This window comes from Myotis nattereri (assembly GCF_964212035.1).
Source record: "Myotis nattereri genome assembly, chromosome: 10".
Taxonomy (NCBI): domain Eukaryota; kingdom Metazoa; phylum Chordata; class Mammalia; order Chiroptera; family Vespertilionidae; genus Myotis; species Myotis nattereri.
The window spans coordinates 54266901-54290110 of NC_138085.1; the positions used below are offsets into that span (position 1 = coordinate 54266901).

Genomic DNA, 23210 nt, shown 5'->3' on the forward strand with positions numbered 1-23210 from the left:
TCCTTGCTCTGCCTTCTCTTTCGAACATGCACATCACCGTTCATTCTGTGTGCCAGCACTCTGCGAGGCATTGGGAATTCGAGGAAGAACAGACAATCCCTCCCCTTCAGGAGTCTTGAGAGGTACGGTAGACAATGAGTGGTGAACCCAACACCAGTCTTAATTACTCCCCTCTCCCTCACTGTATAGAATATAAATTTTATTTTCTGTATATTATGTTTTGATATCTTAAAAAAAAAAAAAACCTTTCTGGCTGAGAAAGACTGCCCTTCTTGAGGGATAGTAAATTCCTGAAGAAAGCAAAGAGCTCAGCCTGACTTTAACTACTATACAAACTAGTGAATCCAGAGCCCTACCTCCTCCATCAAGCCTGTGCATCCCAGAAGGCAATATTCCTCTCTCTTAACATCCCAGGGCCAAGGACCAGGCAACTAGGGACCACCCCTGTGGGCCAAAACCCTCTGGAACTATTCAAACTAGCCCATCCCAAATCACTTACCCTGCCCGGCCCTGCCCTGCCTTTTCCCCAGAAACCCCAACAAAGGCTCCGACCTGCACCTCGCCCCTCACTCCCTTCTAGCCACCCAGGTGTTTTCCCGTGCCGCTGCGTGGCATGCCGTGCCTTGTCCCTGCGACTGTGAGGATAATAAACTTGTTTGCTCCGGGCCTGTCTCCTCTTGCAGCTGCGCCTCCCATCTGATAAAGAAACACAAAACACTCACCTTCCTCACCGGTGGCTGGAAACGCTCACTCTAGTAGGAGCTGGCCAGGAAGGAGCACACATATGGAAGTGTGCTGCAGGCTTCTGGAATGTTTGCTTTCCAGATAAAAGAGAACAGGCCCATAGCCATCCCTTCATCCAGCCTTGAGTGCGGGTGTGATGCTGGAAGCTGGAGCAGTCATTCTACAACCATGAGGGAAGGGACAAGAGGATCTGCCGTTCCCGGATCCTGACACTGGGAATCAGCTGACCAAGGGCAACCTCCACTGACCTCCAGCTGCCTTTATATCCAAGGAGAACAAAGCCCCATCTGCCTGAGGCACTTGTTCATCAGGTTTTCTGTTACTTACAGCTGAAGACATTCTCTTGGGGTAGAGGTGGGGGATATTAAGTAATTCCTCATAACAGCTGTGCTGAGGTGAAGACGCAGAGCATGTGGTGAGAGGACTTAACAGGGTGAGTGGGGAACAATCGCAAGGTGTGGAGACAGAAAGAGGCATCCATTCCAGGAAGAGGGTGGAGCTCCTGTCCAGAGGGAGGAGGAACTGAACACATGAGAGGGAGAGCAGCAGAAGAGGCCAGAAAGAGAGGCCTGCCCACGTGCACACGCGCGTGGGAACAACACACACACATGCGCACGCATTTTTACACACATAGAAAAAATGTGTAGGACTATGGTGTTATGAGGACCAGCAGGGCTTACATATTTTATTCCATATAACGCTGTAGCATTTGAATTTTTTGGAACAACCATGTAAACATTTTGCAAATTAAAAAAGAAGTATCACATTTATTTTGTAGTGAGTAGACTGAAATAGGCAGCTGATCTTTATATTTAGGCGGCTGATCTTTATACTTAAGATCAGTCGCCTTTATATTTAAAGTTTATGTTTAAATATAAACTTTAAAGCAAAAACCATGTATTTAAGTAATTTTAATAAAAACATATCCCAAAGGAAAATAAATAACTTAGTATTTGAAGTCTAAAATCTGATGTTAAAACTCCAACTCTACTATAGGTATTTTTCATGTTTCTAATTTCCCAGTAATTTATATTAATTAGGTTATGCTAAAATTATTTTTCAAAGTTATAGCTCCTCAATGAATTTTTGTTCTCCTGAAAATGTCCAAGTCATCTATATTTCAGTAGAACATCCAATGGAAAACACAGACACAAACAGAACATCCAGTGGGTACTTTCTTACTAACCCCATCTGTTTGTGTAAGAAGGACTTTATGAATAAGGTATAAAATATTAGTAAAGTGCTTTGGGATTCTCAGGTGAAAAGTCATAAAAAACTAACAACTCTGGTTACATAGAAAGTAATGCCACTAATGGTCTGCCAGAGGAAAGTAATTTTTAAAAAATATTAAATAACTTTGAATCTGACACTACTGAATTGTTCACAAAATCCATTGCTTCATTCCAATCCACTAGTTTAACAGCTGGAAATGGTGAAACAGCTGGGGAGGGGGAGGGGGAGGGAGTGGAGGGAGGGAGGGAGTCCATGGGGTAAAAAAAGAGACATCTGTAATACTTTCAACAATAAAGATAATTTTTTTAAAAGATAAACAATGGCATTTCATAGTTAAAGCAGAATGCTGTTAAAATTTCACATTTCACACAAATGCTAAGTATCTGTGGAAGAGATAAATACAATTATATTGGTGACTCTATTCTACTTCTAACTCTTAAGCCGTGAACACATCTTAACTACATGTATATTGTTGACTCTGTATAGAACCATAGAATCTTTGTTGGACAGGACCTTAGAAGTCACCTATGCTAATTTACCATCACCCAATGAGTTAGAGCTTCTGTAAACCCTTGACTTGTCTGAAATCTACAGTAGGGGTCAGCAAACTTTTTCTGTAAAGGAACAGAGAGTAAGCATTTTAGGCTTTGTGGCCATCAGGTCTGGGTTGCAAGTACCCAACTCCTGGGGGTAACACACAAGCAACAGCAGACAAAATATGAATGAGTGGGTGTGGCTGTGTGAACCCTCATTTACAAAACTGGTAATGGGCCAGATCTGGCTCAAGGTTGTAGTCTGCCAACCCCTGACACAGACTCCTAGTTATTGATAAAATTCCACCATTAGATACATTAGGTGCCTTTACAAGAACATTCTTTATCAGATGAAATAAGTGAATTCACTCATGGCCACAACGAAAATGATCACCTCTGGAACAACAGGGAACATCTACCCTTTAGAGGTAAACTATCGTTATTCCCTCAAGTATTCTTTTTTCCAGCCTAAATATCCACAGTACCGCCGAGCATTCCTTGTATTATAACGTATTTGATCATTCTCTTTTATACATACCCCAGTCTGTGAATGATGCTTTGAAGTGAAGAGAACAGATGCATGACATATAGTTTGAAAAATATGTAGCAACCAAGATGTAATTTGACTTTTAGAATTTGGCTCACTGTCTCCAAATTCAAATGTTTTCAGTTTTGTGGGGGGAATTTTTTGGTGGTTGTTGTTTTGTTGTGGGTTGTTTTTTTGTTTTGTGTTTTTTTTTTTGCAAATTTACTGTTTAGTCTTTAAGAAAAATATATTTTGTGTAGATTTAGTCAAAGGTTTATGCTCAGTGTCATAACTCTACACATTAATTTAAAATGATTGCCAAAAATCAGAAAATATTTTTATTTAATTTTGGGGAAAAATAGGTTTAATAAAACGATAAATTCAAAATGGTTTCTATGCATCAAAAATGTTGGCAGAACCTACCCCTACAATCCAAAACATATAATGCAAATTGCTAAAGAAAGCCACCAGTCATTGTTTCTGAGAAAATAAAACACAAACGGGGAAGAACACACACACACACACACACACACCCTGCAGTGTGTTCTTGGATGCTGCTGGCTCCTTAGCAAAAATAAAGCAGGACTGTTATAATCACAGCCAGGCCGCCTCTAAATGTTGATCCCTGTTGAATTCCACATTTCAATAACTTGGGAAGAAATCACACCTGTATTTTTAAAGGCAATTTAACTTTGGTTTCTGTGGCTTATTGTCATAGCATTCCAAAAAATAATAAAAAATTTTTTAAAGGTTTCTACTAACTAGCAGAAAATAAGGCAACATTCATATAGCTTACAAATGCAGCACCTTTAGTCTGACCTTACAACCTATTTCCCTAACTTCTCTTACTGTGGTTTAATTTTTTTTATAATTCAGTACCTTAAACACTGTATGGCACAAAGTAGATGCTAGAGGAATAGATTCATTCTTTAAATATTTTTCATTGTAATGGCATTTTATCATGTTTGTTAAAACATGATAAAATGTTTGATTTACATTTTCTGGTGTCTGGTTCCTGCTTGCCTGTTATCACATGAGCTCTCCCTACAAAAACCCAACCATGTACATGGCTTCCAACACTGTCCACACACTGATGACAACCAAGTTCTGGGAAAGCAGCACAATCCTTACCCCTTCCTGCCTTCTCCTGCCTTGACTGTGGGTGTTATGTGCTGCTGCCCTTTTCCATTTCTGACCAGGAGGGAAAGGCCAAGGGAACCACGGAGGTTGGTCCTCCTATCACTGAGCTACTGAGCCCAAGGCCAGTAACCACCTACCCCCAGACTTCTTGTTACTGAGAAAAAAGAACCCTTAACTGTTTTATTCATTTTAAGTCTGGTTTTCTATTAACTCGCAGCTGAAAACATTCCTAGTTGATACAAAACTATAACCTGAAAAAGATATTTCAACAAATCAGAAGGAAAACAGATGGAGGAGGAATCAACAACACAGAAAAACAAAGGACATTATAGCCAAAGTGGCTGCAGAAGCAAGAAAACAATTGGAACCCACAGAAGACTCGGGGTTTGAAGGCACAAGGGACTGCAGACAAGAAGACCTATTGATTTAACATTTGGAGGTTCCCCAACAAGAAGGCCAACTCTCCATCAGTCACCACTATTCCTCGAGCCAACAAGTCTACAATTACATGTTGGAAAATTTCCTTAAAAGTCTGTTTATTCTTGGCTGTCTGTTCATATTTATGAGCAAGTTGCTGAAAATATGACTGTAAGGGAAGTCTGCAGTATGAAAGAGAGGAGCAAAACGGAAAACAAAGAAAAGGCAAGGAGAGGTAAAAGAAGAGGAAGTTAGAGGAAACAGAAACAATGCAAAAAGCAGAAGAAAACTTCAAAAAGAAAAATACACACTATCCTCAGAGATATAAAAAAACAAGATGCTATAAAGTAGAAAAATTAAAATATAGCAATAGAAAGAAAAAATTAATAGGGGAGAATGCAAGACAAAGTTGAGGCCATTTCCCAGATAACAGTTTGAAAACTAGTGAGAAAAGTTGAAAATTAGAGGTCCATATAGAAGTTTCAAAAGAGGAGACCCAAGAAGAGAGAGGGAAATAAAATTGTCCAAAAAGAGACAACTCTCTTCTTCCCAGAGCCCAGCATTTAAAGTGAAATTAAAACATGGACAGAGGCTTGTGGAAATGCAGAAATAGGGATAAAATGAACATCTTAAAAACTTTCTGAAAGGAATAAACAGGCGTAACTCCCACTCCTTTAGGTGGGAATGATAACAAATCTCTTAACAGCAACACAAGAAGTTATGGATCTATGCCTTTAAAATTCTGAATGGGAGATTATTTTTGGCATAGATTTTTATAACAAACAATCAAGTATGAGAGCAAATAAAGGTAGGCAGTAAGACAATTTTTTTGTTCTCTCGTGAACTTTTCCTTGGGAAGTTAACAGAGAATTGTGTTTCAATAAAGCAAGGGATTAAATCAAGAAAGATGAAAACATGATTGAGGAGACAGGAACCCACTCCTGGTGTGGAACAGGCTTAAACCAAGACGATGAGGCAGACAAGCTCCCAGGAGAAGGGCCACTGATATGGGACGCACTTTGACATTTGGAGATAGATCTGCTGTGGGGTTTAGAAAAATATATTAGTAGGTTCATAGTACTTCTGTTAGAAAAACAGGAAAATATTAGATTAAACAATCTGAAATAGCCATTTTATAGGTAAAAATGTTGTCAAATATTGGCTGTTTCATATTATCCAAGGTAACCTACAGATGAATAATATAATGCAGAAAATTTGCTTTAAATACTCAAATAATAACAACAACAAAGTTGGAGGAATATGGGAAACAAGAAAGTCAGAAATTAAATGTTAATGAAACTGGGCAATAGACACCTGGGGTTCATTGTCCTGTTCTCCCTATTCATGTGTATATTTGAACATCCCATAATAAAAAAGCTGTAAAAGAGAAAGTCATGACAACACCAAAATATGAAAAATTTTCAGTATCTTTCAGGAGGAATTTCCACTTGGCAATGCTCAGGTGAAGTCCACTTATAGACCCAATGGACACAGGGGTGGGATGGGGGAGTCAGGGAAAGAGCCCACCCACACTGGACCCTCCGTCACCTGGAGCAAGAGACATCAGGGATGTTCCACTCCAGCCCTTCCCTTCTGAGCGGACTCCACTGATTCTAGAACCAGTGTGATGAAACAGTACTCGAGAGCTGTGACAAATTGTTAGACCCCAAATCCAATAAGGCAACCATTTCTCACTGCCCAACCATTTACTCCCAGTTCATTTCTCTTCTTGTCCAAACAAAATTCCAAAATTCATCATGATAGTCACACCCCTGTAAATACCCTCAAGTCCCTGCTCTCTTACCTCTGCTCTTTGCAGTTGGCAATACCAGCCCTGGATGAACCCTGACTTCATGCCTTCTTGGCATCTGTATTGTGAGATCTAAACATTACCGGAGAAAACAAACTAAACCAATGAACAGGCCTAATGTTATATTTATTATTGCAAACTGTAAACGGCAATTTTATTATTGTTGCCATCCTAAATGTAGCTAAGTTACTTTAAAAAAGCAACATGTAAAACTGACAGCCAACTTTAAGACAACACAATGGGAGACAAAACACTAAATGGTATATCCATAGAATACTGAAAAAAAAAAAAAACTACCTTGTTAGAATTCTATAGACAGCAAAGCAGATATTTTTCAAGAATGAAAGTAAAATAAAAACATGTAGAGACTAACAAAAACTGAGATACACATCACCAGCAGGCCCATATTAAATAAAATACTTTAAGAACATATTTTAGCAGAATGAAAATATTCCTACACAGAATTAGGAAGGAAAAAAGAGCAACAAAAATGTCAAATATATGGAAGTCGCCCTCTTCAAAAAATATTTACTTTAAAAAATATTAATGTCTTGTCAGGTTTAAAATATATAATTAAAATACACAACTGTAACACCTAAATAAATAGGGAGATGAATGGACTTAAAGGATGCTAGAGCCCTGGCCAGGTGGCTCAGTTGGTTGGAGCATCATCCAGTAAACCAAAAGAGGTTGCACATTAGATTCCTGATCAAGGCACATACCTAGCTTAGGAAGAACTCAGCAAGAAGAGCATATGATGACAACTATAAAATCTTATTGAATGGTAAATTTAAAAATCTGAACAGCCCTCGCTGGTTTGGCTCAGTGGATAGAACATTGGCCTGTGGACTGAAGGGTCCCAGGTTTGATTCTGGTCAAGGGCACATGTCCGGGTTGCAGGCTTGATCCCCAGTAGGGGGCATGCAGGAGGCAGCTGATCAATGATTCTCTCTCATCATTGTTTCTACCTCTCTCTCTCCCTCTCCCTTCCTCTCTGAAATCAATGAAAATATATTTAGAAAAATAAATAAATAAAATAAAAATCTGAGCAAATGAAAAGACATCCATCTTCTTAGATGGGATCATTGAATATTAAGCTTCTTAATATCATAACAATGTAGAATTAAAAAGCAAGTTAAGCCCTAACCGGTTTGGCTCAGTGGATAGAGCGTCAGCCTGCGGACTGAAGGGTCCCAGGTTCAATTCTGGTCAAGGGCATGTACCTTGGTTGTGGGCACATACCCAGGAGGTAGTGTGCTGGAGGCAGCTGATCGATGTTTCTCTCTCACCGATGTTTCTAACTCTCTATCCCTCTCCCTTCCTCTCTGTAAAAAAACAATAAAATATATATATATATATTTTTAAAAGCAAGTTAAATTTGTGTTCCTAAAAGAGAAAAGGAACATTAGGTAAATGCTGAGGAAATATGAATGAATGATATATGGATTGTAGTTAATGTTAATGCATCAATATGGGTTCATTAACTGTAACATACATCATACTAATGTAAAATGTTAATAGGGGAAACAGGGTAGAGAATATATGGAAACTATTCCATCTTCACAATTTTTCTGTAAATATAAACTTCTAAAAATAAAGTTTATTTTAAAAAGCATGTTTATAAGACAATCAGGTAAGTTTTCAATAACACAAACGTAATTCCAATTAAATGGATAAAAGTATCTTAAAGTTTAGAGTGAAATACCCAATAAAACAAATAAATGAATGAAAAAGAAAGAAGATATACTAGAAAGTCACTTTAATTAAATCAATATGGAACATTACTCTAGGCATATAATCAGAACAGAGAATCCAGAAATAAAACCCAGTTGATATGAGATTTTAATATATATGACAAAAATGTATTTCAATTCAATGGGAAAGAGTGATTATTTAATAAACAGTGCTGGCACAACTGGCTATCCATCTGGGAGAATATAGTCAGTCCCCAATCTCATAAAATAAAAACAAATTCCAGATGGAGTAAATAAGCAATGTAATAAATAAAGCATCAAAAAGTTAGGCAGAAACCTAGGAAACAACTTTTACAGTCTGTTTATTAACCAGAAAGAAAAGAGAGCCATATTTGAGTTTATAAAAGTTAAAAATGCAAATAATAGTAAAAAAGTCATATATTACTCTATTCCCAATCAGATAAAAGAAAAATTACTGACAAGATAAAGAGAAAAATAATGTAATTTGTTTAGAACTGTTTTGAAAGCAATCTGACAAATATTTTTAAGTTAACAGTACACAGACACTTCAACCAACAAATCACACTCCTGGGAATCTATCCCATAAAAATAAAGTCACCAATAAAATGTTTATTATAGTACTGCTCTTATGGCCAAAACAAAAACAACAAAAAAAAACCACCAAAAAACACAAGGAAACAAAATGAGTTCCCAACAATAAGGTAATAAATACTGGTACATTTATACTGTAGAATTATAAGCAGCTATTAAAAAGAATAGATTAGAGCTATACCATTTGACTTGGAGAAATTTTTCTGGGTGTATTTTTTAATGATAAAAGTGAGATATAGAGAAGTGCATATACAATAATCCCATTTTAAAAAAACAAACCTTGATCACAACCCAAAGGTATGTCCACCCAATGTGTGTGTGTGAGTGTGTGTGCGGCGCGTGCGCATGAAAGGTGAACATGGAGACAAATACAGAAGGAAATGCACCAGGTCGCCAGCACAGATTGCTGGTAGTGTGAGGGGGGAGGGGCAGGGATGCGCAAGGGGTGGGAAGGAAAAAATGAGCAGAATGTATAATACGATTGCACTGATGTTAATCAGAAACCTGCTACAACATGGACTAGGGTATAACATAATCGGCATGAATGCCCCTCCTCCACACGTTCCCCATCCTCACTCTCCCTCCTGGTCATCTGGCATTTCCTTGTGCAGTGAACTATTAGTCCTATACAATATTAAATCCTATATTAAGTCTTACAATCTTTTGTGCATGTTGTGATAATCCTACCCAAAAATATCGTTTTCCATTAACATTTAATAAAATTGAATTTCTGGACCCCACTTTTCAAGTTGGGATGCAGTTTTACCCACAAACACAAGTAAGTACCTATAAATAAAGAAATTAGAAAAGTAAGGAGTTGGTAGTTATACATTTACTGATGAATGTCCATCAAACGACAAAACTAATTACAGAAAAATATGCATTAAGTATTCTATTTCAGTAAAAGCAAGCAAAACCCTAATTATAAATGTATGCTTAAATACTTTTTTTTGTTCTTAATCCTCATCTGAGGATATTTTTCCCATTGATTTTTAGAGAGAAAGGAAGGGAGGGAGGGTGTGGGAGAGAGAAACGTCGACTGGGGCTGGGGATCAAACCTATAACCCAGGTACATGCCCTTGACCAGGAATCGAACCTGAGACCCTTTGGCGCACAGGCTAACACTCTGACCACTGAGCTACACTGGCTAGGCTTAAATACTTTTAAATGAAAAGTGAAAGCTTCGGAAAGTTGGCACATGTTACCCAAAGGGAAGGAAGCAGAGGGGAAGGGGCAGATTATCAGCTTTGCTTTTATATCTCTCTGTATCTTACTATTTCACCTATTACAATAAATAAAAAAGCATTGCTTTTTAAATCTGAAAATATTAAGCAGTGAAAACAAAGATAAATTGCAAACAATAAAAGAAAATAAATTGGGTATTAATTAGCACCTCCCTCATAAGATCCTTGTAAAATTACATAAGATAATCTATGTAAAGTGTTTAGCATACTGCCTAACATATTGTATATGCTCAAAACATGTTATTTATTTATTTATTTATTTATTTATTTATTTATTTATTTATTTATTTTACAAAGACTGCAGAGAGCTGTAGAATTTACAAACCTCAAAAGATAAGGCCTTTGAAAATGACAAGGCACTTTTTCCTGTATTTCTGAATTTGGTCTCCTTTGGTGGGCAAGGACTCATATAGAGCTCATCAAACACACTTTCACTGATAGTAAAAATAAAATTACAATTAGATTTTCTTTTTAATTTTTATGAGTTTATTTCAGTCAAACTGATGACATGCTGGGAGCAAGATCTCAAAAGCTCCACAATTACATTTTTAAAAAGATATTTAAACAATAAAAAGGAGATGATAATCTTTTTGCCTTGAAGGCTACTTGAAGAACTTCAAGCCTGACTGGTGTGCTCAGTGGGTGAATGTTGACCTATGAACCAGGAGGTCACAGTTTGATTTCCAGTAGGGGCACATGCCTGGGTAGCAGCCTTGATCCCCAGTATGAAGGATGCAGGAGGCAGCTAATCAGTGATTCTCATCATTGATGTTTCTTTCTCTCCCTCTCTCTTTCTCTCTGAAATCAATAAAATATATTGGGGGGAAAGAACTTCAATCATCTTAAGGCATATGCTTCTATCACAACCATTCAGATGAGAGATATTTCCCACATGTCAGAGAAGAATTAAAACACAATTCATAGAGATTGGAGAGTGGTGCCATTGATCTTTTTGAGAGCCTGTACACATGGGAAATCCATTCCTAAATGCAGAAATTCCATTCCCAATTCTGAGAATTTCTTTGTTGGTCTGCCTAAAAGCATGTCAGTTTAGTTATAATCTACAAACCGAATTTGGCACATCGATACTATATTCCTATTATCCAATGAAACATTAAAATAAGTTCATAAATGGCCCTAGCCGGTTTGGCTCAGTGGATAGAGTGTCGGCCTGCGGACTGAAGGGTCCCGGGTTCGACTCTGGTCAAGGGCACATGCCTGGGTTGTGGGCTCGATCCCCAGTACAGGGTGTGCAGGAGGCAGCCAATCAATGATTCTCTCTCATCATTGATATTTCTCCCTCTCTTTCCCTCTCCCATCCCATCTGATATCAATAAAAATATATTTTAAAAAAAATTAAGTTCATAAATGGCATGAGTGTGTTATTAGTCTTGCTACTTACATGGAGTTGACTTTCTCTTCAGGGCCTTGCACTTGACCTGTAACAGTGCCTTTGTTGGTATTCTTCACCCAGCCAACCACTCCTATTTTCTTAGCCTCACCTTCTGTGTACTGGTTTCAGGAGAAAACAAGAGAAAGGAAGTCCATCATCAAAAGCCAGAATTTTTAACACTTGATTCTAACATTCAAAAAGCACTAAGCTGATAATTTCTTCCTAAAATTATACAACTGACCAACAGTAATTAATACCTCTATTTATAACAAACTTCACTTAAGTGGAATTTTTGTTAAATTCCACTTTCATTAAAGACAAGCATGTTATGAGAAAATAAACTGATCCTGGGAATTACTTCAAAACACAGTTTTTATGATGTGTTTGGGGAGTAATAAAATTCAGTTGCATTCCCTTGCATCAGCTAACACAAAATTACATTGTTAATCTGGGTTTCTAATGATGACCACTCTACAATTCTCAATCACTGAGAAAAATATCCAGTTATAAGCAATAGAAAGTACTGGGTTAAAATATTCTGTTGCTTTCTGAATCATAACAAATGTTATAATTCTCTAGGTAAATTTATTTTCCTTATTATTCTTTTTTTTAATATATTTGTATTGATTTTAGAGAGGAAGGGAGAGGGAGAGAGATATAAATCATCAATGATGAGAGAGAATCATTGACCAGCTGCCTCCTGCCTCCTGCCCTCCCTTTCTTCTGGGGATCGAGTTCGCATATTGCGCATATGCCCTTGACCAGAATCAAACCCAGGACCCTTCAGTCCGAAGACTGATGCTCTATCCACTGAGCCAAACCAGCTAGGGCTTCCTATTATTCTTAATAGGTTGTGTGTTTTTTAAGTCCTTTTCCTGGTTCCAAATTCACTTATACTACTGGCAAATAAAAACCTAGAAATATTTTTTTTTAATTTTGTTTACATTTATTTTTAGAGAAAGAGAGGAAGGGAAAGAAAGAAACATCAACGGAAGAGCAAAACATCGATGGGCTGCCTCCTGCACTCCCTCTACTGGGGATGGAGTCCGAAACCTGGGCATGTGCCCTGATCAGGAATCTAACTGCAAACCTTTTGGTGCACTGGATGATGCCCGACCACACCACACCAGCCAGGGCAAAACCTAGCAAAATTTTTATTTTGAGTCATTTTAACTACATCATACTAAAATTCTTTGGACCCATTCTAACTAGAACTTTTTAAAGACATGTTCTGTTTGGAAGCCAGGGTGACCACGATCTCTCTCTACGTTCCAAACAATATGAAGCAACCCAAACTGAGATGGTTATAGCTAGGGTTGATGTACGAGCTGGTTCTGCAAGTAAGTCAAGCTCTCATAGGTAATAACAAAAAAAGAGACAATCTGATCGTAGAGGATACAACTATGTCAAAATGTGGAGGCGTATCGGTGGGACCTGTGAGAGTACTCAGAGGTTAGGAACAGAGACCTAATCTAGGGTCGGCCAGCTCAGATAAGTCGGTGAAAATACAAGTCACATTTAACTTTTAGGAAAGGAGTATGACAACAAAATCAGTATTTTAAAGGCAACAAGTAGTTTTAACTTCTAGAAACCTGGGGGCCACTACCTTACGCAACATGAGCATGTTTCGTTATGCAATCTGAGACACATGCCCTTGGGTAGAGGGTTTCTTCCCTCCAGAACAAGTGGAAGAGCCCATATTTGTATTAATATACCTAATCAAAAGGTTTAACTTAACCACCTCAAGAGAGGTATTTTGAAATTCATAGAAAATACTAGCTAAAGGCTAAGAACGCTGTAATGTTTTTAATAGACCACTTTGTAAAGACAGCTCTCATAAAAACCTCAACCAGTAATTTGAGTGTGAAGAAATAAAAATACATTTTTCCTTGCTGTCAAGGATGGGAAATAAGCAGTAGACCAGCACTACGTAGAGAGCTGCTCCATATCTGCGATTAGAAATAACTGTGGATAAAACAAATGTACCGCCACCCCCACCAAAGCAGGTTATACCGACTTACCATTCTGAAGCAGACACCTGTATAAAAGGAAGATAGAAATAAAGTCAGCTTGTCTACCTTCAAAAAAATCATCTATTTCCTAACTTAATTTTCACCTATTTTATTCAATAGTACGTAAATGAAATGAACAAAATTTTTAATGTCTGAATATAGTCAAAATGTGTTGTAAAAATTTATTTTCTTTTAAAAATCAAAAGATAAAGGGAAGATCACTTTTGGGAAAAATTAGTAATCTGAATATATCATTCAAAGTATAATAGAATGCCAAACAGTATATTTAGTCTATTTTAAAATGCTAATTAAAATCAAATGCTTATTATAAGGTCAGTTGAGTATATTTGACATAACATTTACCTATCCTCAGCTTTTAGGATTTCTTCTTTAAAGACAAGGACTAAATCCAAGTTGAAACGTAATAAAATGTTTCTGTTTTAATGTTAATTCCACCTTCTGGAAAAGGCAAACTACGGGGTCAGGAAACATCAGTTGCAAAGGGCTGGGAGGGGAGAGAGGAGGGCACCAGGGAACTCTGGAGGATAACACCCACCGCTCTGTATATCTCCACTGCGGTGGTTACATGACTGCCTGCATGTTTCAAACCCCATGAAACTGTTCACTGAAAAGGGTGAATGTTAGCCCAGCCAGTGTGGCTCAGTGGTTGAGCGCTGCCTTATGAACCAGGAGATCACGGTTCGATTCCCGGTCAGGGCACATGCCTGGATTGAGTGCTCGATCCCCAGTGTGTGGCATGCAGAAGGCAGCTGATCTATGATTCTCATCATTGATGTTTCTAGCTCTCTCTCTCCCTCTCCCTTCCTCGCTGAAATCAATAAAGTTATTTTTAAAAGAGATGAATGTTACTGAATTTAAATTATATCTCATTTGAAAAAGAAATTATAAGAAAAAACTCGGGAAATCACAGGGGATGAATCAGGCAAAAAATATTGCTTCAATATACAACAATTGAGCCTGGTTAAGAAAATACAGAAGGATTCAGTGGGTTAGGTAATTTTATGTAATTCTGTAAGTGGATTTATAATAAGAAATATCATTTGTTTCCTGATGATAGTGTATTGTAGCACCAAAAGAACATAAAGAAAAAGAGTAGTAAAGCAATAAAGACAAGATAACCTCACAAATGGAATTTTTGTAGAGCTATAAAAATATTTTAAATGCTACATATAAAAGGTGGAGGAATGATGAGTGGAAGTATTGATCTGAAAGGGAATCTGTTATATAGATGGAGGGAAAGACATTAGCTAGCAGATATAAAAGAAAGTGCCAGAAAACTCAAGAAAGTTTTCACACCATGTAGAAGAGAGACAACACAGGAGAGAAAACGGCATAACTGTGGGCCCGTGTGTAGTGGTTTACCCTAGGAGTGAGAAGACCCTGGAAGGCCCCAGTAGAGTTGAAGGTTTGGTCACTGCTGCACTGTGCATGGTCCCCTCTGAGCTCCTCAACAGTGAAGAGCGCTGCCTGCTGTTAGTTTAGCATCATGAAAAATAAGCGCATACAACTGAAGTAAACAGAAATTGGAAACATCTGGTCCAGCTTTTTTCTGCTCCAAGAGTGGTCCATGGAACAGCAGCACCAGCAGCACCTGAGAGTATTTTGCTTTCCTTTTTGTGTGTGTGCGTGAGGCTTTTCAAAAAACTGAGATATAATTCATATAATATTAAATACCCCCTTTTTAAAGTGTTCAAAGTATACTAAATATAGTGATATTTAGTAGATTTACAGTTTCGCAACCATCACCAGTAGCTAATTGCACAACATTCCCATCACCCCAAAAAGAAGCCCCCTCACATTTCCCTTCAGCATTCATTCCCCATTCCCCACTTCCCCCATCCCTCGGGGAGGTCAGGGCCAAGGCCCCTGTGATTTCCTTGGCCTTACCCTCTAGGTCAGTGATGGCTCACCTTTTGAGCTCGGCGTGTCAGCATTTTGAAAAGCCCTGACTTAACTCTGGTGCCGTGTCACATATAGAAATTTTTTGATATTTGCAACCATAGTGAAACAAAGATTTATATTTTCGATATTTATTTTATATATTTAAATGCCATTTAACAAAGAAAAATCAACCAAAAAAATGAGTTCGCGTGTCACCTCTGACATGCGTGTCATAGGTTCGCCATCACTGCTCTAGGTTTTGGGAGGGCTGCTGGAGCGGAAATCATAGTCACCCTACAGTCAGGAGCAGGGAGAGTATAAAGGGAAAACCTTGGATGAGGACGCTCCTGCCAGATCTTTCCTGCAAGCCTCAACCAAGGACCTGCTGATGTTAGTCCTTCCCACCTCTACCGGTGGGAGAACAGCAGTCATTCTCCAGGTTGGGACCATACCACATCCCTGACTTTTCCTATCACGCCACACCAAGAACCCTGCAGTCCAGATCATCTTGCAGTACTGCAACCAGGACTAAACGGTTGTGCTCCCTCTAGATTTTATAACTTCCTTCTGGAGGAGAAAGCTTCTTTGCCCTCAGGATAGTTCCTTCTTTGAGGAGGAACAGCCATCAATGTGCCACCCTTGGCCACTCTCTACCCTCTCTACCCTGTTTCTGATTCCTCCTTTGAGATAAGGAGTGACCAATCTAATGGATAAATTTGGAAGGAGAACTGTGCACAGCCCAAGTGCTTCCTTTCCCTCCTTTTCCTGGGAGTGAGGTACCCTCAGAGGTCATGCCTTCTGCTCTGCCCACAGGGAGGCCTGCCAGTGCCTGGCGGCTGTGTCTGATTTGGCAGTACAGATTATAATAAGGTGCACTTACCTGAAGAAACACACCATATCCCCCAAACTCTGCTTTATTATTTTTTTTAATATATTTTTATTGATTTCAGAGAGGAAGGGAGAGGGAGAAAGAGATAGAAACATCGATGATGAGAGAATCATTGACCGGCTGCCTTCTGCACGCCCCCTACTAGGGATCGAGCCAGAAACCTGGGCGTGTGCCCTAACTGGGAATGTAACCTGGACCTCCTGGTTCATAGGTCTATGCTCACCCATTGAGCCACACCAGCCGGGCTCTGCTTTATTCTTGGCCTTACTTGTCAATCAATAGCTCACACAATGAAGAGAGGTGTTATTTACTCAGCCCCTCAACCACAGCCCCTATTTTAAAGCCTTAGAAGGAATTCGCAGCAGCAAGAGGTGACAGGACCTCCAGCCCGTTAACTTTGAGAAGCAATGAACCACGCGGGAATTAGCATTCAAAGCTCCATAATCCACTTGGAATTTCCCCAGAATCTTTCTGAGAGTCCTGATCCCTCGTCTGAAGCATACTGTGCAACAGAAGGAGGCACACAAAGAAAACAAGAAGCCAATTGGGGACAGATTTTCTGCAGCCGATTGGCACTGGCTGGAGCAGAGCACTCAGGGGACGCGGCCTGTGTGGGAGCCGTTCCTATGGGCTTTTGTGGCCTCTCTGCATTGCTTCCACCTCATGTGCTAAAGAGCAAGGAAGCTGATATGACACGGACAGGTTTTTTACAGACACACTGCTCTGGAAACTGGGACAGGCATCAGCCCCTTCAGTTATGAAAGACTCGAGCACCATATGCTGCTCAGCCAAGGCTCAATCCGCTGCAACGGCACCTCACTCTGTGCAAAGATGTGTCCGTGAGCGACTCTGAGGTGAATATTGCAAAGGAAATACTATTTTAAATCTACAAAAGAATACTGGTATTCAAGAAATCATATGATGTCAGCCGCCTTTCATGCAAAATCAAATTTTCCTTTTGTAATGTACCCCTTCATCCTGGGGTCTGACTGCAGGTGCCAATTTTGAATGCAGACAGTCACCACCTTACAAAGCAGCCCTTAGTGATTTTAAACACCGTAGGGGCTAGAAAGGCCTTCTTTATATGGAATAAAATTCTGCCTCATTTCACCCTTTCTCCATCCATCCAGGGTCTGTCCCCTGGAGCCACACACCACGGCAACTTTCAAATAGTTAAGCTGGCCACTGCGCTAAGGTGTTTTCTCCAAGCCAACTATCCCAAGCACTTTAATTTGAGACACTTCTGAAGTCCCCAGGACAAGCACAGCGTGCAGGGGCTATAAAAACAAGCCACCAGCTTGACCTTCAAAATACTGTCCTTATTGTCTAATGAGACACAGACATGAGTACATAAATAACTGCAGTGGAAGGCAAAATGGGTTAAAGTAAAATCAAGAAGTAGAACAGAACTATAAATGAAACGCTACAGGAACAAAGACGAGAAAAGGAATTAGAAGCCACTCCTAACACCAAGCTAACACTGTCAAAAACACACTTGCATTTCTACAGCACAGGGAAACCAGCAGATGGCCACAATCCATGTGCACGGGCGCCATCGGCGTTCACCTGAGAGCTGGTAAAACATCAGAGAACCCATGCACAGCTTAATCGATTTCCCTTTCAAACTTTCGGAATATATTAGTCTAGAATTCAGTGGTTCTCAACCTTCCTAATGCCACGACCCTTTAATACAGTTCCTCATGTTGTGGTGACCCCCAATTTCACTGTTACAAATTGAACATAATTAAAGCATAGTGATGAATCACAAAAACAATATGTAATTATGTATGTGTTTTCCGATGGTCTTAGGGACCCCTGTGAAAGGGTAGTTCGACCCCCCAGGTTGAGAACCGCTGGTCTAGCCGGACTGTAATGAAACATAAGGAACATTATAAACCACGCCATAGCTACAAATGCTCTAAAAACAAAGGTGGTCAGCCCACTGATGCTCATCTCAAAGTCCCTAACGCACAGAAGCTGGGGAGGGGAAACATGGAGCTTCCCAAAAATGTGGAGATTAAAAAGGAGAGGATGGCCCGGCCCCTCCCCCTCCCCTCCCCCTCCCCCTCCCCCAGCTCACCCACCACCACCCCCGCCCCGCCCGGCCCGCTCTCCAGCGCATGCGCGTCTCGCCGCCTCGCCCTCGGCTGCTGTGTCACCGCCGAGCGGAAGTCCGGGCCCAGGAGGGGGAGCCCCTCTCTGTCCTCCCCCTTCCTCCCCTAACACCTCCTGGCCTCCCACAGTAGGGCGTCCCGTACCCTGCACTCTCCCGAACACCTCGTAGTCCACGGATTTGAGGGGCCCCGCGGTGGACATGGCGGCGAGCCCGCTGCGGAGGAGCAGGAGCGAGAGGAGCGGGGTTCGGGGCGCGGCGACTGCGAGCAGGAGGGGGCACATGGGGCCGCGCGGCGCACCCCGCGCCGGGTCACGCGCAGGACGGCGGCAAATGAGACCGCGGGCGGGAGCGGGCGGCGGGATGCTGGGAGGACCGGCCGGGGGTGAGGGCGGCGGGACGCCGGGAGGACAGACCGCTCGCCCCGGCGCCTGGGCCCGCCCCGCCCCCCTCTGCTGGGACCGCGCGGCGCGCCCGCCCCGCTGGGTGTCAGTAAGGCCGCTGCTGTGCCCAGACGTCAGGAGCTCGGTCCCCAAGTGAGTGCTTTTGAAAGGACAGACCTGCTCATTGGCGATGCGGCGGCGTTGGCTGCTGAGCTTGCATTAAACGGGTGAGCGTCCGCCGAACCTGCGGGGATGGAGCCCGTTCCTGGGAGGATGGCCGCCTCCCCCGCCGCCTCTAGGGAGTCCGAGGCTGTGGGCCTCCGTTCGGATTCTCCATGAATTCTGGCATATTTAGGGGCAAGACACTTTTAAAAATCTAAATTCTTTTATGTTAGTCAAAGCAGAAAAGAAAGCTTATCTCCTGTTCACTATTACAGCATTTTTGTAGTTTTGATTTTTTTCAGCAACATCCCAATTGCCTAGATTTAATCATTTAAAATGGCCTGTGATCATCAAGTATCTGAGGCCCTGCCTAGATTGAGCTAAAATTTTAAAATTTTGCCCAAAGTTTCTTCTGCTCAGTTAAGTTTTCTACGTAATTTTTTTGAGAGCTCATTCTATGGCATATACGTAGAAAGCTAACATTAAAAACAAAAAAAAAGTTAAAAAAGAAAGCTAAGGTTCTCAGGCTTCATGACAACCAGAAAGTTTGAACCACAATACACAGCAAGCATTTCAGTTTAAATCTTTTGCCTTTGTGCTACTAGTATATTAAAATACGCCTTGAGATGAATAACATGGTACCTGACAGCCCCTATTTGTATGGAAAATACGCTAATGGATCCTGTCCATACAGAAAGTAAAAGTGAAGTCAGATTTGTTTATTCTATCTGGGTTTATCTGGATTCAGCATCTAAAAACACTGATTTCCAATGTCGTGAAGGGAATAATAGGAAGGCTGAACAGAAATGGCTGGTGTGCAAGGTCAGTTATCAAACAATCCACCAGAGGAAGGCAGGTGTAAGCCAGGACGCGGCTGGTCAGAGTCAAGGTAATGCTAAGGGCTAATAAGAGGCGTTTACAGAAGCCCCTGCACCTTTTCAAAGGAGTCCAAGGATCAGCTCTACCCAGGCCCCCAGAACTCAAGCCAACCTATGGGAAACAGACGCAACATCCTCCAGAGGTTTTTTCCACTCGTGGATTGTGTTTATGTGTCTGCTTTTTGGCTTGTGCTTGTTTTTACTGGCCAGAGCTCTATCAGGCCTAAAGCCCCCTCTTTGTAACAAACATTTTGTAATGCTGCCTCTGCTATCCTGAAATGAAATGCATGGGTAATACAATTTACCCAAAACATTTGTAAACCAACATAATGATCTAACTTTACAACAAAGGATAAATAAAACACACTTATAATAAAATAATATATATCAGAATGTAAACTCTTAGGCACTCAGAGGCTCAGACCTATGGCTACTATCACTGTGAATCCAACAACCACAAGTTTGATCAGGTACTGGAGATGCACAAACCATGGGCACTGTTAGCTGAGCCATGAGTTTTCAAAATAATGAACGCTTCTTAGTAAAGTTCCCAGCAAACAATGTTTAATCTTCTCTTGGCTCACATAGTAGTTACATTCCTAGAACATTTAGTGAACTTAAAAATATATAGAACTTTATATAAAACTAGAGGTCCAGTGCACAAAAATTTGTGCACTCAGGGTGTGGTCCCTCAGCCCGGCCTGTGCCCTCTCACAGTCTGGGACCCCTTGGGGGATGACCACCTGCTGGCTTAGGCCTGCTCCCCAGGGAATTGGGCCTAAGCTGGCAATCAGACATTCCTCTGGCAGCCTGGGAGCCCTCGGGGGATGTCCACTTGCCAGCGGGGAACAGGCCTAAGCTGCAGTTGGACATCCTTAGAGCTGCTGAGGAGGCGGAAGAGGCTCCCACCACCACCGCTGTACTGGCAGCCATCAGCCTGGCTTGTGGCTGAGCAGAGCTCCCCTGTGGGAGCGCACTGACCACCAGGGGGCAGCTCCTGCATTGAGCGTCTGCCCCCTTGGTGGTCAGTGTGTGTCATAGTGACCAGTCATTCGCAGTTCTGCTGTTAGGGTTAATTTGCATATTAGCCTTTTATTCACAAATGAGTGCACAATGCAGCTGTGAGGTGTTCTAAGGAGGCCAGGGTATTGTGAGGGAATTGAGGAACAAAGACCTTAATGACTCCTGCAAACAGAAGTTAGTATCCCAACCAGAACTAAGCCTCAGTTCTCCTGACTTCTAGGTTTATGCCCCCCCCTTTTTTTTTTCGATCACACAAAAACGGGGAAATGTGATCTTATAAATCAAGACTTTTCAGAAGACTCTGGTCATGTGGTTATTATAATTGTAACATAATGTTCCCTTTCATGGAGTCTCCAGACATTAACTCAGTTAAGCTTCCCAACTCTACTTCAAGGTGAGAATTATTTCCATTTCACCTTTTCTTCACTCAGGTTCAATGCCTTCTCCATTCGTCAGTCAGATTCATGAGGGCAGGTTCCGTGTTTGTCTTATTCACTGATGTATCCCCACCCTCAGTGCCTAGCATAGGCAGGCAGTCAATAAAAATGTGTTGAGTCAACAAATGAATGAATGGAAGACTAACTTAGATTGAAAATTCTCGGAGGAGATGTGTTCTTTTCAATATGTCTTCATTTGTCTTGATATCCCCTTATGTGGCTACTAGAATTTAGTAAATTCTTTTTTGGGGGGAGGATTTAGTAAATTTTTAACTAACTAGTTTGTCTGCTGAATTAGTTCGAATTTTAAAAAGATTAGGGATGTCACCATCTCTTCTCTTAAGATGATCAAGCATCCTGTTTGGCTCAGGACTGTCCCAGATTTAGCACTGAAAAGCCTGCATCTGCCCAGCCAGCATGGCTCAGTGGTTGAGTATCAACCTATGAACCTGGAGGTCATGGTTCAATTCCCAGTCAGGGCACATGCCTGGATTGCAGGCTTGATCCTGAGGGAGAGGGAGAGGGGGAGGGGGAGGAAGAGGGGAAGGAAGAGGGGGAGGGAGAGGGAGAGGGAGAGGGTCAACAGAGCCAAATATCAACAGTACAACGATTGAAATTTCTTTTGAGAGCCAAATTTTTTAAACTTAAACTATATAGGTAGGTACATTGTTATTAACTTAATTAGGGTACTCCTAAGGCTTAGGAAGAGCCACACTCAAGGGACCAAAGAGCCGCATGTGGCCCGAGAGCCGCAGTTTGCCGACCACGGACCTATAGGATGGGGTTAAGCAGGTAATCAGAGGTTAGTGAAGGCTGAAGCCTTTGATTTTGTTGGAATGTAGTGCAGAGAGACTTCGAAGATATGGTATTGAAAAGGATGAACTGGAAGGGAGATGAGAGGAAGACAAATTGTGAGGTCTCTGTAATAAACCAGGAACCTCATTACTTAAAATTATCTAAATTAGAACTTCCAGGATATATTTTACTTTAAAATGATTTAACCACATTCTAAACAAGTTTTAGATGATTTGTGGTGTTCTCTAACAGAACTGGCACGTAATATTGAATCAGATCGCAGAGGATTATTTTAGCTTTATGGCCAGATGCAGAGACATATGTAAAGGTCTGGAAGCCAACAGATATGTTGAGAAATGCAAATTCTCAGAGTGAAAGGATTTGGAATTCTACATGGCAGCAGATGATCAATAGCTGTATCCAGATTCTTTGGAGTGATGGGTTGCTTTAAATTAAGATTTCATATTAGCTCACCAGGAAGTAAATTTTTCTAAGCATAATAAACTGCTTTAACCTTCTACCCATGGTCGGCAAATTGCGGCTCTTTGGTCCCTTGAGTGTGGCTCTTCCTAAGCCTTAGGAGTACCCTAATTAAGTTAATAACAATGTACCTACCTATATAGTTTAAGTTTAAAAAATTTGGCTCTCAAAAGAAATTTCAATCGTTGTACTGTTGATATTTGGCTCTGTTGACCCTCTCCCTCTCCCTCCCCCTCCCCCTCTTCCTCCCCTTCTTCACACTGGGGGGTAGGGGAGGCCAGGGGATTGTCAAGGGCGGGGAGCAGGGGGGGGGGGAAGGAGACATATGTAATACCCTTTGTAATACTTTAAGCAATTAAAAAAAAAGAAATTTCAATCGTTGTACTGTTGATATTTGGCTCTGTTGACTAATGAGTTTACCTATAGGTTATAGATAACCTATAATCAAGACACTTTGAATTATTCTGCTCTCTGAACACAAACTGACCTTATTTTTAAAAATATTTACTCTCGGATCTACTTTATGTAGGCTATCTCCTGACACTCACAAATCTTCCCCTATCCTGTCCAGTGGCCTGTGCAAGTATGTACCAGATTTCATCCTAATTATTTAGTGTCTTTCCCACTAGTACTGTGCCTTCCAAGAAATAAGATTCAAACTCATTGAGGTCCTGTCACTATCACTAATCCTGTCACTGACTGGAAAGGATGACATTTTCCCTTTCATAATTAATCTTTGACTTTTTCCACATTTACCCAAGTGTACCCCTGTCAATTATTATGTAGCTGT

The 23210-nt window shown here is 40.8% G+C and overlaps 1 protein-coding gene across 3 annotated transcripts in view; it reads right to left on the bottom strand.

Moving 5' to 3' along the window:
* Positions 1-18710, bottom strand: part of ACYP2 (acylphosphatase 2) — a 91740-nt gene extending 73030 nt beyond the window's left edge. The window contains exons 1-3 of one of the 3 annotated variants that reach the window (XM_081100740.1): positions 18408-18672; positions 13368-13384; positions 11356-11465 (exon numbers count right to left, since the gene is read on the bottom strand). In XM_081100740.1, the coding sequence (XP_080956866.1) occupies positions 11356-11465; positions 13368-13384; positions 18408-18546 (266 nt within the window). In that variant the 5' untranslated portion in view covers positions 18547-18672. Of the gene's footprint in view, positions 1-11355; positions 11466-13367; positions 13385-18390 lie in introns of all 3 variants that reach the window. The other 2 variants (XM_081100741.1, XM_081100742.1) reach the window with 2 other exon arrangements.
* Positions 18711-23210: the final 4500 nt, after the last annotated feature.